General features: G+C 38.8%; 1 protein-coding gene across 1 annotated transcript in view; it reads right to left on the reverse strand.

Moving 5' to 3' along the window:
* Positions 1-12725: 12725 nt before the first annotated feature.
* Positions 12726-16974, reverse strand: part of LOC144469856 (opioid-binding protein/cell adhesion molecule homolog) — a 209735-nt gene continuing 205486 nt past the window's right edge. The window contains exon 6 of the mRNA XM_078180541.1: positions 12726-12835. Within this exon, the coding sequence (XP_078036667.1) occupies positions 12726-12835 (110 nt within the window). The remainder of the gene's footprint in view (positions 12836-16974) is intronic.

Genomic DNA, 16974 nt, shown 5'->3' on the forward strand with positions numbered 1-16974 from the left:
TACAATGGTTAAAGAACTTTTCACAATTATTCACAGAATTTAGAAACATCTCTGTCGAGATAATTTATTGAAAGGAATTCGTTTACGCTCATCTTAAGATTAATATTGGACTAAAAGAAAGTCTTGACTAAAGAATTTGTCACACAGTTTTTATAATATTCCATACATTGTCAACAAATAAATTTTACACATTACAAAATTGTTTCGTGTAAAAACGTAAATATATACATAATTGTTGAATGTACATAAACGACGGAAGTGTTGAACCTAGTGTAAGGGAAAGAAACGAATGTATTTATTTCTATAGATGTATATGTATATATATATATTATAATTTTTAGTAACCTAGTAACTTATACATATTTCACAGATCAAAATGTTTCATCTTCACACGTCGCTGCATCACATGGTAGAATCATATTCATTTCACATTCTCAATAAACGTTATTGCGCACAGTATTAACATAAACTCGCGAAATAGTGATTGCTTTTAGCTACTACTTATAAATGATTTATTTACAATAATGTAATCGGTTTAACAATAATACGTGATTGTAAGTTAAACGCCGCTAGACACATGGCTTTTCCTTTCTGAGACATTGCGATTCCAAGTCTTTCAATATTTCGTGTCTCTATTTTTACGATGGAAAAAAATCTTTGAAACATGCTCGGGGCACTAGACCGCTCACTCTTGCAAAGTAGGCAGTGTTTAACCCTTTTAGTGCCGGACGACGATATATCGTCGTTTGCTACACTTGCCAGAAGTGCCAACGACGATATATCGTCGTGCGTGTAATAACGTCTTATTCTTCGCATTGCGAGACAACTTTATCTGTTAATAAATTTATAAATGATCTAATTTGATTGTAAATAATCAAATTTCGTTGACAAAGAATTTGTAAACCGTTTTGGGTCTGACATTTTACACATTCTATACCGGAGTGTGCTGGGACCCTGTTTACGCTGGAGCGATAAGGTGGTTTATCGCCCACACTATGCAATCGATCTCTTCTTTTATTTTTGTTATGTAATATTGTTTATTGTTGAATTTCAACAAATAAGTTAACATGCAAAAATCAATCAAATTATTATATACCACCGAATATGTTTAAGATGTGAAGGCATGCGATGGTTTATTGAATCTCTTCTGATCGTTATTGTTTTTGTTGAATTGATTCGTGTTAGTTACCTGAAATATCTTAAATGAAAAGGACGTATTTTATACCTTTGTTTAAATAATTAAAGTTCTGATTAAAGTTCAATTTATAGTTCTAATAGTGTTTAATAATTAATTATTCCCATAACAAATTCATAATTCTAATATTTATCTTGTTACATAATAGCAAAATATATTTAGATGTTACATAAATGCAAAATATATACTTCATAATAATTGGTCTATATAGAATTAAGATGAAAAGATGGCTTCTTGTATGCGCAAATACGTTTTGAAAGAGAAAACTCAACGTTTACTTTTTCTTATGGAGACTTTTACCTTTGTTATTTATATAATTTTAAACGAGTAAAGAAAAATTAGTGTCATTGTTTTGTTCTCTGTTTCATCCTTAGTATACTGATTTTTGAATCATGTAAATATTGTTTCCCGTTTGGTTTTTATGATTATTTTCCCAAACCCTAGTCAAACTGTGAAATTCGGCCGGTTATTCTCGCATAGGCACCTCTTTTTCGTCCGGCACTAAAAGGGTTAAGGCGTGGGATGGTGTGTCGCTGGTTCGATGAACACGCTTTGGTATTGAATGTGTTTTGCTTTATTGTAACAAACAACCAACACTTATTAAATGCCGTCGCTACGGCAGTACAGAGTGGTGCAGTAGTAGAGAGTGGATAAACTCTTTGGATTCTGTGTAGCTTCTGTCGTCTTCGTGGCTGTTCGCGTTCCACGAAGACTCTTATCCCTACCTTTTCGTACTAGGCGAACACCTATCAGCCAATCCGAAATTTGTTGCGGACGATCAAGTACCGCCCTTCGGAATGTTGTTTCCGAAGGACGATGCCTTGGGTTTTCCCCAAATTCGGTGGCTGCACAGGGTCGCTTGGCGTACGGGGTTTATGATACGTCAAACGGCTATTGAGCACCAGGAGAAAGTCCAAGGGTCCGACGTCTCGTCTCGGGCTTGGCGTCTTTCTCCTGATTTATGGTGCCAGATGCTAACAACATGAAAATTGCCAAGAAGGCTCTGCAGCTCAAAAATAGCCAGGAAGTCACGTACGCATCGTAAACCCAATCGTTATAGAATCCTTAACAGGCAGTGATGGAATGATATTAAGCATTCATGGAACCAGCTCAGTATTAGCATGGTTTATTTAATCGACAGATTCGTTACATGTCTCAGAAATAGTAAGTAAAAAACTTAGTGTTCGATATTCTATCAATCGATATTACACTGACCGACAGAATCGTGGATTTTGTGGATTCATAGCGTACTTGAATATTAAAATTGTAATAAAGTACGGCTCTCACTAACTACTATCGTTTCGGTTTCGACCTAATACAACCATGGATGAAAAGAAAACTAATTTCCGCTTGTTTCTCAATTTCGAAAATCAATTCATGGGACACGCGAATTGACCGTCTGTACACTCAGCTTGATGGCGATCCAAACGAATATTAATTGTGAAATCACGCCAATTTCTATTCGATAACGAACAACAATTGCTCTTCGCAGTTTCGTGGAGTTTGTTAATTTGACTGTTGCGAAGTTTTATGCGAATCTTGCAGGTGACCATTTGCGTTTGCTTTATACATGCATACGGATATTTGAAATCAGTCAATCGGACCTTCGACTTGCGCCAGTAATTTTACACATTTATCTGGACGTTCGCGAATGATTTAAGTCCTACTACAAACATACTGAGAGACGCCAACACATTGAAGTAGTTTCCTCGACGCAGTTGGACAGCTGATCTAATCGTTGAGTTTATTAACGATGTTCGGAGAACATTTGACGCGGTTACAAACTTTTGAACGCCTGCGTACATACGATGGGTCGAAAGATTCTGAATATTGTTCAAAGTCTTTCGTAAACTTTACAGTAGCTATACAGATTCTTTCCGACATTTAAATAGAATGTAAATGACTTCGAAAATGGTAAAATATAATTGAACTTACGATTATGCTTGTACTTTATCGGTACTGAACTTTAAAGAATCCGATGATTATCTCTTTATTGTTAAGTATATGTATAATTATTCGTATTGACTTTACTTGTAAATGTTGGAATATATTCAAAATCATATAATACTGTAAAGTATTGAAATTGAATTATATTCGATCGTAAATGATACAGGAAATACGTGTGTATAAAAGCAGATTTTTCGTGTTCCTTGTATTTATGTGTTAGATATTGTGAGTTTGTTCCCGAATTGAGACTCCGCTAATTAGCCTCGACGAATTTTTATTCACTACATACGAATCTAGAAAACGTTTTTGCCGTCACAATTTTTGAGAAATTCAATTTTGGGACAAAGTGGAGCTTTCAGGTTTAACGATTTTTCATGTCATCACCGTGAAAGCAGCACACGTGTTTTCCACATAACACTATTCGGTAGATTCTCTGAACTGCGACGCTGTGTTCTACGATTTTAAGCATTTCAACATATTTGAACGCGTTCGACGACGAATAGTACACTAGAAACAGGGCGCACAGTTTTAGTTCAAGGCGGAGCAATAAGATAGATTCGGTTTTTAATTAACACATTGAGAAAATTGAGCAAATTGTGCAAATTGAGCAATGCATACGGATATGTATCTTACAGAAAATGCATTTAATATCGAGTCGATTTATTAATGTTTAGGGTGAAGTCTTATGCTCGTTGATGTCCTGTCTTTTTTTTTAATATTCTTAGAAAACGAAATTTTATTAAAAAATAAAAAATTTGAGGAAATCTAGAAATTGTAACAATAAGAAATTTTTTATGTTTACACTTTCCATGCCATCGTTATCCCGCGCTATTCGAAATTCTAATTATATTATACACGATTCATGGAAGCATATTTATGAAACGATTCGACAATAAATCGATCACAGATTTTCAATGCGTTTAAGCGATAAATACTCGAAGTATCTTGAAGAACGTGGAACTTTAAATGTGGCAGCAAGCAGTTTGACGTATTTATCAAAGCAACTTGATGGCTCGTGATTCCATCGCCGTATAACTGGAAAACATATTGCCCTCTCACTTATTGATTGCATGCTGTATTAACCGTCGGCTGGCGAAAATTTATTTAAATGCTCCGAATGTTTTCCGAGTGAAACAACATTATATTGATTGCTACGCAATCAATGATGCAAGCGGAACACATAGTTATTCCGCGTGGAAAAGTAAATCGAAAATTTCTAGTATGACTCGGCTGTAGAAAGCTTTGTTCTCGCGAGAATTAATGTTTACATTTTCATTTATATTTCATTTACACTTTTTCTTCACTAGTTTGGACAAATCCCCATTCAAAAGGTCAAGACTTTTTTCAGGATCGCTGTTCTTTACATTCCTGAAGGAAATTAATTTAATAAATGACGGAAGAAAGTTTAATCGATAAAACTTTAAAATGTAATCAATTTTGCTTTTAGAGAGGATGCGCTATTTACATAAATCGATAACGCTGTTAAAAATGTATTTCGCAATTATGAAAATTATGTACAGCTGCATAAACAGATCGAATAATATCATATTTCGTAATGGAATGTATAAACATGTTGAAAGATATTATTGTATATTTGCTAAATAAAGTGTATAAATAAGTTTAGAAATATTATATTCTTAACGGAATGTATCAACTAATTCAGAAGTGATATGTTTCTTAGTGAAATGTATAAAGAAAATTAAAAAATGTGAAATTCGAAGCATTCTTTGAAGAAATTGGGAGCAGCGGAGAAATTGTTTTAGTCTTCTGTTTCCGTGTTTTTCTTTCACCGTGAGTTTCTGTATTCTAAGAAGGATGGTGCTGCTTACACAATACGTATGGGTGGAGGGCAAGGCTATTGCACTCGTGGAATTAGGCAGTTCCATTTCCATTAAGTCGCGAAATCAGTTTCAGTAGCTTAGGTTCCTTATCTTCGGAAACATACGTTCTCGATGCTGTCCAACTGCGCGTTACAGAAACTTTGGGTAGGAAACGCGTCGAACACGTAGCTGATGGTGTATGGAACATTTATTCCTTTCGACGCGCCACCTGGGAACGCAGCGTGCCTAGTCCTAGAACTTATCGAGTCTATTATACGTACACGGATATGTGGTGGCCTCGTATGTCGATCCAAAATCAACGATCCGCCTCGGTGAACCCGTTTTAAGGTAACTCCGTAAATCTCGCTGAATTTTTCCGTGCCCCGGCGCTTGTTATCCGACATTTCGACCATAGGGGATGTTAAAATCAAAATCTAGACCACGGTTTTCCCCACGGTTTCTCTGTTCACCGTTCACATCTGACCGTTTCTATTATGTGAATATGTTCAAGTGCTCGTGTGATCTTCGAACCGTAAAATGTCAGTCTCGAAACACAGAGAGCAAACTAATGGGAGGCTGAATTTTTCCACCAACCCAAATCTCTTTGAACGGACGAACTATGACGCTAGACAATTTATTAAATTTAATTATTTTTCCAGTGTGCTTCTCATTTCAGCCATTTCGTGAATACGTTTAGAATCGCTTTTATTGTACGTCTGAAAAATATTCTGCTCCTTCGCTGCAGTCGTTTTGTGAAAACATTTGAATTAAATTTTTAATTGTACGTGTGGAAAATGCGATTGAAGCGAACAGTCTCTATGGAATGTAGCAAGTACACTACGATCCAAAAATTCGTCGTACATATTTTTCAACGTAAATTTACATGGTCATAGTACTCTCCAATGACCGAAATTTTCTAAGTCTTTACGTTCACGCGAACTTCGACGTGTCCGACGGATATTTCTCTGTGAATCATCTTTTCCGGTTAATTTTTGATATCTTTCATCGAACCTGTCCCGGCTTTCCATTTTCGCGTCAACACCGTTCCGCGCTACAATTACGAATGTTTCGAAAATTCAGCGAATCGAGGCCACAAAAGGGCGGTTCAAAAATGCTTGGGGAACGGCTGAAATTGTCAAGCGCAGCTTAAAATTCTCTCCCGATGCGTGACATATTATATAAATCGAATAAAACATGTTCGAACGTTTGAGGTTCCGTAAAAACGTGCGCGAATTTGGGCCAACCCTCAATATTTATTTCTCTGCTCCAGCTCGCTACAAAAAGGAAAAACACTTGCGGACTGGTGACCTAGAAATCAAACTAACTCCTACGAATTTTATCTCGTCGCTCGGTTTACAGAAAAACGTGGTTGTAGTTTGTTTATCCGCATGAAGGGCAAACTTCAAGAATTCACGTGGAAGACCGTAACCGGGGCTATTTGCAATTTGTTACAAAAAACGAACGGATCTCGTGTATTACGTAAAAATAGCGGTTTAACGGTATTTTGCACTTCCGGTATGAATTGAAAGAATTTCGGACACGGGATTTTTTGTGGGGCCATAGGGTTTGTTCTCGTTGAACTTGTTTTCGACCGGCGAGCAAGTTGTTTTACATCTTTCTTCACTTTTTATATTGTAAAATATACGAGCATGTGCAACGAAACGAATTTAATACCACTTTTTTAAAGTAAAAAATAGCTTTTTTAGTATTAGCTTTATCGCATTAATAAGGTGCAAATAGTGTAACAGAATATAGAAATTCTTCAAATATTTTTGCTGTTTTCTAATCTACCGGGGTGTAGCGTAACTCACACTATTGCAAATTAATCCTAGAAATTATCACAATCTAGCGTGGAAAACTTCTTTCTTTGTATGCGGATTCAATTTAATGATTCTGCTTTTTTACTATTTTGGCGTAGTTTTTCTTCCGCAAATCGGATTTTTGGTTTATACGAAGGGAAGAGCGATACACTAACGATCTCGTTGTTTTTTCTTTCACATCGTGCCAAATATCTCTTCCCAATTAATCTTTAATTTCCTATGAACGTTTTTTACTGTTGTATTTCGAATACAAATTTTTCCGCTATCATCAACAAAAGGAGGAAGGTTTTCAATTTTTCATAGTACATATCATACAGATAATACATAGTTGAATGTACTATCACTTTGTCTCACTATTTGTATTCCCATAAAAAAATCTTCCTTTTTTTCACATAAGTTTATTTAGATTGTCGAAATTCCAACCTATTTCATTTGTATATATTCATAGTGGTACTATGCAAGTTTTTTTTGTATAAAAAGAAAACCTTGGTTGCAACGTGAAACAAGTAAAAATTATGTTAATTTCAAAGCGCGCTATCTTTTTATCCCGGAAGGTGGTAATGTACCACGAGTAAATTCGTAGGAAAATGAAATAACGTTAGCGAGAAACGCGTTCCGCCAACCGCGGCTGTCAGTTTTACGAGATCGTCCGGTGCATGAAGATTAGAAAAAAATTCGCGCGTCCCGCCGATTCGGTGTTCATCGACGAATCTCGCGGCTCCCATAAACTCAATGAAGTCCAAAATATTTGTCTGGCGGAATTGCAGGCGAACGGGGGCGGGAAAAGACAACAGCCCGCTTCCGACATCCGAGCGGAATTCCGGGCCGAGGTTTTGTCGTAATATTCGGGTCACGGTGGATCCGAAGCGCGGAAAATACGTTGCTTCTTATCCAAGAATCCACGAAAACCGCGGCGTTGTTCTCAACTTGGTGCCGCATAAACGTTCCCAGTCATTCGGGATTCGTGTTTACGGTTGGCAAAAGGAATACCAAGGATAAGCAGGGTAATGCTTTCTCGCGTTGATGGCGCTTGTAAACGAGCCGTTCGCGTATTACCGCACGATACCGTGTTCGACGCGTTCCACCCGCGAATTTTCCTATCCCCCCATTGACGCTGCTATTGTTCGCCGGGTTCCTTGAAACTTCGGAGCTCTAATCTCTAACGGACTTGGCCGAATCGAAAGTAAATTGTTTCGCAAGAGGTAGCAAGATTTCGAGAGCTCCGGTAAATGACGACAATTAAACCGTCGCCCAGTCTCGCGTTTGCCCGATAGTATCCACTAATATATTTATAGTATTCCGACTCGGAGAAAATAATTATAAGCAAGTAAAAATTACTAAATACATATTCGAAACATTGTTTTTTCAAAACAGCGGTATCATCGTGTTATCGTCAGCAATAAAAGTACATTAAATTTCACTTCGGTCAGTCGAATGGTTATCGAGAAAAAGGAACATCTGTGTTGTCGTCGTTAAAACTGTGCACCACTGTTGCCTTCCATCAGGGTATATATTAAACTGGCGGAATAAAATTACGACTGGGTGAACACGAATAACAAAGAAACGCAATTAGGATATGGAAATGGTTCCTTCCAGCCGAATTGATGGACTTTTTATCGTCGAACCGGTCTAGGTTAATTATTGCATGTTAATTGAATAGCTTGTAATTCGCAATATAGGTAGGGAAACAGCTCTTCTTTTGCTTGGTTAATTAACTGACTGCTTCGTAGGTTAATAAATGCTAGTTAATTAAAGATTTTCTGCGGCATCAGACATGGATATTAAATTTTTTGTCGTTTTTATGAGCATGTACCATGTTCGTATTGAGATTTTAATTAGGGAACCGGATGCTTCATGTTTCATGAAGGAATTCATTGTTTTACAATTGTTGCCGGTTAATTTCTTCTCGCTGAAAATTAGTTTATTCTTTTTACAGTTAGTTCTAAAGAACAACACATTCTCACTTCTATTGAAGTCATTATCTGTATCGTAACTAAAAGAAACGTTTGTTGCTAATTTGGAATAAAATATAATCTCTATAGCCCTGTCTGTTAGTCCAAAAATGTTTAAATTATCAAATGGAATAGTAATGTAACGAATACAATATTCCTGAAGGTAAATATGTGTAGGCAGTGTTATCTTATTCTACTTGGCTGAGCAACCACTGACTCATTCTACTACTTCGCCGTTCGGAATTTATACTGTGAACTTTACAGGCAACGAAACGCGTCACACAATTTAACTCTGTTCAACAATAATTTATTATAGCCACGGTGATCAGACTGTTGCAGCACTAACTTAAAGAAAAATGTTTTCTTTCATCAAATGGACGGGCAAAATGGTTACTGCATGAAATGGGACATCAAAGTTTTAGAATGTTCCGAGCCAAGGCATAAAAAAGAAAATCGTAAAACAAAAGCGGTTAGTATTTTAATGTTTTAGTAACCGTGTTCCAATTATTGTAACTTACACAGTCCTGGATACACGTGTAGATAATGGGGTAAATGAATTTTATGATGCATCCAACTTGTGGTGAATAAGCTGGTGCTAATTAACATTTATTCATATTGTTTTAAACGTTCCTCGAAGCATTAAATTAAATGAAAACTTTTGCTTCATTTTCTGATTTTTATTTCAATTATTTAAAGTAGGAGATTAAACATGGTTGCCTCATAATTTTAACAATTAAACCGCACCTTGACCCGTTTACAATTTTTACATACATTTTTTGGGGGAAGAAATTAACACTTTGGTGACAAATAAGGACAGAAAATTTGGCGGAATTATGTTCCTTTTAAATGATAAGAATTCGTGATAAATTGATAGACGTTGATATGGAAACAATTCGGTTTTCGATCTTGATTTACGTTTATAATAATTGAAGTTTACCTCGATATGTTCAGTTTAGCGATAGAGTAATTCAAGAAGGAAAAATAGAAAAAAACAAAACTTTAAGAAATTAGTTTAATAAAATCATAGCGAAGATGAAATGTGGAGCAACAATCGATATTAATTGCGAGGAACAAACAGTAAATTTTAATCGTCGAAATTTGAGAATCTGTTAACTAGAATTATTGAAGTGCGTTCGTAGTTCGGTATGATGAAGAAAGGGTATAAAAATTCTGCGTTATACCGGCGTCTCATAAAAACAGGTAATGGCTACCGTAAAAAGTTTCGTACGGAAGTATTCGCGTAACCTGTTTTTATTGTATTATAAAAAATGCTGCAGCGTGGAAGTTGCGAGATGATTCAAAAACCGACGATTAAAATTAATTTTATTTTTAATCATCTCTAAAGAATTTCTCCGGAATGTAGAGATCAATAAACGTGGCTGATTACGAATCGCTATTGGTGCAGAGATACTCTACATTATTAACATTTACCTAGCTTATCTGCTGGTAATCAGTGACTAATTATATTAATTATAAACAATTATTTACACTCCTCTATAAACATCGTATAAATGCCTCCTAATTACGAGTTACTACTAACACCTCTAAATTTTGTTTATAGAAACTCATTCTCGTAAAAATACAGACACAAAGTCGCACTCCTTGTAGACTCTCGTAATTACACAGCAAGTTATTGTTCCTTGTACACAGTAGTACGATATCAATTATCCCGTCAATTCTTTTAAAGAATATCCGACCAATCGTGTCTGCGTTTCTGCAACGTAAAGAGAAAGAGAACTGTATTTTAGTCGTTTCGTATCGCGGCAACGATAAAGTCGAGCTGCTTCTTTATTAAGCGTCATAAATCATGCTATCCCGGCGAAGTAAATTCCACAGTCGTCGTAAATAAAGAAGGCAAGAAGTTGTTAAGGCTGGGAACATAATGGTAACAAAATGTCATCGTAGAACGAAGGACAGCGTAATCCAAGAGATCATCAATTCTCATAATTATCGAGCTTCTTTCGCGTTCATTGCGCGAACTGTGATGCCGTAACCGTAAACACACTCCGCTTCTCAGCATGGTAAGATAAGTCGGATAACGTTGGTAACGGACAGGGGACTTTCTTAAACCACAAAGTGATTCATCGAATCAAAAAGAAAGGAACACGGTTATCCGAAACACAAAGGCTCCAGGATCGACGAAGACAACGGCGCTAAACCGGTCCCTATTAATTTCTCTGGTCCTTTCGTAGGTTGGTCGTTTGTCATTGTCAGACGATACTATTAACCTCGAGTGCCGCTGTGCGCCGTTTGATCGGGAAAATTATTGCGGCTGCATGTGAAATTGTCACGGTACAGGTAGCGTTCATGAAAGACTGCTTTCATCATGATAGCACCACAGCAGGCATGTGCGGTCGGACTTCAAAGCTGTAATTTCTAACCGATTCGTCGGAATTGAAATTCAACTTGTTCGCATGGAAGATTTGGCGAATCGCATAAAATGCCGTCGGAATTTAGTCGTTCAATAAAATCAGTTTTGTTTGAAATTATAAATCACGTTAACTAATTACACTCGAACCCTTCACGCACCAAAGTATTTGCTCCCCTTTATTTAAGTTGCGAATGTTAGCGACAATTGAATCACCGTTCTAATGAAATGGACCTTTTCTCGATATAGAAGATTATGTTACATAAGGTAGACATTTTTCGGTGCACAGAAAACGAATCAAATGCATGGCCTTTTATCTCCGAATTGACTGCAATCATCAAATTCATATTTACAGACCCGTCGGTAGGAATTAAACGTTTTGACAGAAAATAGCAAGCTTTAGAACATCGCGAAAGTGACGACAATTAACCAGCCCATCGTTCGAACGGAACAATTAGTCTTTTCCGGAATAATAGCGAACCAGCTTTCCTAATCCCTTGAATTGCGAAAACGCGTGGGTCTCCGTTCCCTTCGAAACAATAGTAAATCCCCTGAAGACGAAACGATCCAAGATGCGTGGGACCGTATGTGGCACCGGTTGAAAATACAGCGACACCGAGCGTTACCCAAAAACGTGTCGCGTGCCGGAGCTGGCGAAGGTCCAACGCTACTGCGAACAATGACACCGGGACCGTTCGTGTCCTTGATGATAGTCGCCGCAGAGCGTCTGGTGGATCGCACCGAGTCCAACTGTCTCATACTAAACACCCATTTACATGTCGACGAGTTTTCTCGCGTAGATTTCGTGGAGCTCTCTCGGCCGTCCGATCTTGCTCTGCCGAAACGAAAGAGGACGATCTAACATAGTCTGTAGAGCCTGCGTGGTCCAGAAGCCGCGCGAACCTCGCATGGCGAACCGTGCTAGTCACTGTCGAACAGTCTCCACTGGTGCTTGGCTCGATAGACACGCGGCATTTTCTACAGATACAAACAAGAAGCCGTGAACACTGATCGCTGTTAGACACACTGCAGATTTGACTATTCCTCGAGTCGCGGGCAGATCTTCTGGCTCAGTGCTGTCCTCGGTACGGGACCCTCGCGAGTCGGCATCCTCTTCATCTGGCTAAACCAGACCACAGATAAGATATCGAGTTACTGCGTCGTTTCGTGCCCGGAGCATGCTGGTCAGGATATTGTTTGTGTCTCGTTTGTCTGCCGTGAACAGCACTGTTCTAGCTGGAATCCTCGAGGTGTCCACATAGAGAACGTGTACTGAGGGTTCCCAGCGGTCACTAGCCTGGTTCGTGGTTTCCTCGACGGCCGCTGATCTGCCTGGCCTCTCTTTCTCTCTCACTCTCTCTCTCTCACTCTCTCTTACACACTCTCTCTCTCTCTTTCTCTCTCTCTCCCGGTTGATCAGGGAAAAGAAAGATCAAAGGTGATATATGATGTGGGGAGGATGGGGGGCACAAGGTGCTTACTGTTGTTGATTGAGACGCTTCCTTCCTGACTTCCTTGCCGCTGTTTCCGTTCCCGCTGTCCGTTCGGTCTCTTTTGCTCGATTAAATAATGGGGAAACGACCTTCGGTTCTGTTCTTATTGGGAAGTTCCGTGATCGACCAGTCACCTCGCGAACGAACCGGCGTGCAGAAGCAACAGGAGCAACGCGAGCGTTCTCGTCGCCGCGCCGCTGTTGCTCGAGTTCCCATGCTGCATCGCCGCCGGATGCTCCCCTGAAACAAATAGCAGGCAGGGAATTACGACGGGATCCGAACTCGTGACAACTGATCGTGACACGCGGGGGACACCCGTGTCGACGCTGGCTCTCCTTGTGGAGTTGCAAAATGTTTTTACTGTCAGCCGCAGCGATTCCGTAAACTGGGTCACCTGCCACTCGTTTGTCAACGAATTTTAAGACGGTGGCACGAACGTGTACGTATTTCTCAGTATTGCAGGGGTTAACGGAATATTAGAATCGACCAATTCATCATCCACCTTCACAAGTTGACAATAGACTAGTGAATTCTATATTTTATCATTGCGTTATTGTTGACGTAACGTTGAAAAATAAAAAAGTCAAAATTACTTGGACAGTTCAATTAAATTGCCCTCAGGGTTGCGACCGGTTGAGGTTTGATAGCCGGTTGTAGGATGGGCTTTAGCGAACCCAAGGTGCCGAAGCTATAACGTAGGAGTAATGATACTAACTATCGGGCACCGTTTTAACCGTTCCCGAAGTGACGGATGTTGAGAATTGATATACCGAAACTCCCATCCAAGCACGTACACACAGCTTTGGTTGCTAAGCATAGATCGCAGAGGGTGAAAAGCGTTACTTTTTTTACAATTTTTCCACGACTATACATCACCACAGTTAAGTGAATAATTAGTAGCGATTGCACAGACTGGCAACAGTACTTAAGGATTGATGATCATGTTCCTTGCGTATCGTGTCATCGAATTGTATCCTCGGTATTTGTGCAGCCACGACAGAGACAAAGAGAAAGGGATAGACTCGTGTAAAATAGAGGAAACGTGAACGAACTGCGTATAGCGACAAATCCAAATAAAGTTCGCAGCTTCGGCGCGGTTGAACGTTGAAATAGTAGCGCAGGCAGTTGTGTGTTCAAATTTCATAGCGCAAACCAAATTTTCTTGGAAAATACGCAGCCGCATAACTTTCAATCGGAACACCCGGAAATTCGATTTTGCTTAACAGGAGCTCGCCGTTCAATTCCCACCGTGTCGCGCCGGTGAATAGCGAGGCGCTCTTCTCAAACTATTTCGCCCAAAAAGTTTTGAGACGGCGCAAAGTGGAACGCGAGCCGGTCTCAAATTGATAATGTGCACGTGCGCCACGAGTATACACCATGTTGCTGGTGCACCGGTTCCCCTATATTTGTCATTCCCGTACAATTCGGCCGGCTTATCCCTGGTAGCCGATTTTCTCCGCATTCTGCGCCATCCTGGCGTATTTAACGGGCAAGAATGCATGCGTGACAGAAATGCCGCGGCACTGTGCGGCGCCGCGACGCCCGGAGCGCTCTGTGCATCAACCCAGGGATCCGCATAAATGTGGAGAACGGTTCCAGACTGATCAACAAAGGGCTGATCGGTTTTAGATTGCTGTTTGGCAACCTCTTACACTGTCGTCGCCTAAGATAAAAGTACTCGCCATAAAACACCGTTCAATTGTCACCCGTACTCGAAACAATAGCACAAGAAGTAGTACGGTAAAAAATAGAAACAGCAAATGTACCAAGTACATTTTCAAACAGTGAAATTATTAGTATCGTCGCCTATAAAACATAAAAAATCTTTGTTTCAAATTCTTCTTGCACCTTCCCTGAGTATATTTTATGTTATAATATTATCGTTTTATCATTAGGATACACAATTTTCGTCAGAATTTAAAAGGAAAAATTTGGTTTTTTGCAATGATAATACAGCCACAGCATTGACGTTACGTCGACAAGGTAGACATGTATCTAGGACTGAAATAGAGTCTGAAATTAATTTACCATTGGATCATAAATAATAATAAGCTACAATTCGGTCGTTAGTGATTTCAAGTTACGCTTTAAGAATCTTATTAACTACGGAGGAATATATTTCGTTAAATGAATAATATATAACTCGGTGAATCAAAGAGCAATAAATCGTGCATAAGTAACGTGTGATTACTGCAAGTCTATAGAGCTAATAGACTCAAAGCATCGACTGTAAATGGACACTGAAATGGAAGTAATCAACAGCTTGCAGCGCCAAGTCCATTTACTGTATGAAGTTTGTGCATTATCTGTGGTCACAAGTTGAAGCTAGAAATTTCGGTGTGACGAGTATCGAATCTAATATGCCGAGTGTGTGTAGTTGTACTGTGAGATTATCCTGAGTCGATGAAACGAAACATGCAGCTAGCCTCGATGCGGATAAGCTTATCAAGTTAGGGGGTGCAACGAATGCAACTGTTTCCACCATCGTGGCTATACTTAATCGTCTGCATTAAAACGGTCGTTTTCGTATGCTGCAGAATATGACAAAAAAATTGATTTTGAAGCGCTGCATAAACAGTATTATTCTTTTAATCCATTTATGTTTTCGATTATACAGTGCTCACGGTTTCTATTCATTCGTTAATTGTCACATGAATTTTGGACGATTGCCATTAGTATGTTTTGTCCATATTACAGGCAAGCGATATTAACATCAATAATTAGTTACATGTAATTATATTTGATGTAAATAGAGGACTAATAGAACGCATGCACCAACTGGTTTTGTATATAAAAATTGGAACGGCAGAGTAGCTTTCCGCATCTCCAGGTCAAATATTTAATAACAGCATCGATATTAACGAGACTCGGGAAATTATTTGGTGAACAGTATGGTAAGATAGCGTGCCCGATAGATTGTGAAAAATTGTCTCGAAATCTTTGAGCAAGTCGAGACAGTTCGAGGAATAGTCGAGGAGAAAATTCGGATAACAAGCATTTCCTTTTCCCAAGGGCAATGGATTTCCTTCGTGAACACCTCCACGATTTTCGTGGATGTATTTATTTATTTTTTTCCCCGAGAATTCTGCAGTAGCTCGCCCCTAATTTACGGTGTGTAATTCGACAAACGATCCTGCGGCGCAAGAAGCACTCATTTTTCAGTGAAAACGACCACCGGCGTTCTCGAGAGAAAAAGTAGCCATCCACAGCTACGAAATGGCGACGAGTCGCTCCCGTTGCGAATATATTGGCAACAAGGCCCCTAGCTTTTTCCGCGACGCTGGCTGAATCCATTTGAATGCCATTTATCGCCAATAATTTATGTTCCCAATGGAAACTGTTTTTTCGCAATGCTTTATTCGAGTTGTTCAAGTCGATCTCGAATTTATACACTCTGTTGCGAGTGCGGTTTTTATTGTTTCGCTTTTTGTCGGTGCGGTTTGTGGTCGGTGAAGGTCTGTTATTCGACGTGCAAGCTTCCTTTCAATTATGGAAAATTATTCATGTGACGACAATTTTTCATCCTATACAGTTGTCGTAACTTTGCACCTAGGGCTATTGGACAAATTTCTTCGTCTTTAAAAAAATGCTAGATGTAAAAATCGGGAAGAAGTGAACGTAGCCCGGTTTTGGTATTTCTAGAGTATTTTTAAAAAGATTTATGTAGAATTTTTATTGTAACATGTATTTGCATGGACAGATTTTTTCGAAAAGTTCTAATAAAAATTCAGTAGCTACTGTATACAGGGTGGGTAAAAAGTTATGGCAGAAGAGAGGGTGCGGCAGCTACTTCTTGTTGTGCGAGGACTTTTATACTCCAGAAAAATCATACTTCTGTGAATTATGTTTTGCTGCACCATTGTTTTCTATATTAGGTATACGCTGGTTATCATTTTTCTTGCCGTTTTCAACCATATGTATGTACATGCATGCAAGCGTATGCACATTGCTCGGTTTTTCTTACTCGCCAGAGATTCGTGCCTCTTCTTCCTGGCAAAGTGTTTTGTTGGTGGTGAAGTATTATTTTTGGTTTTTCCTTCCTTCGAAACTTGGCGGACTATTTGAGGATCGTAAATCGGGATACGGGAACGGATAGTTCCCACATGTCGGCAAATTTGGTATTCAGAGGGATATTCTTATGGTTGAAGAAAGTTTCAGTCCTTCCAGTTAGAAATTTATAATATGGTTACGTTTCAAAAGTTTCATATTTACGCCTAGAGTTAAGATACATCAGCTCTGCTCTCAATCGAATTCAACCACTGTATTATGTGAGGTATATCTTATTGTTAATAATACGTTAATTAAAAAGACGCGTTTTATTGCAGTATAGAAATTTGAATATACTGCAAATGCACAAAAATCCTTGGTCTAATTATAAT

Source organism: Augochlora pura, chromosome 5 (assembly GCF_028453695.1).
Source record: "Augochlora pura isolate Apur16 chromosome 5, APUR_v2.2.1, whole genome shotgun sequence".
In the NCBI taxonomy this organism is placed as follows: domain Eukaryota; kingdom Metazoa; phylum Arthropoda; class Insecta; order Hymenoptera; family Halictidae; genus Augochlora; species Augochlora pura.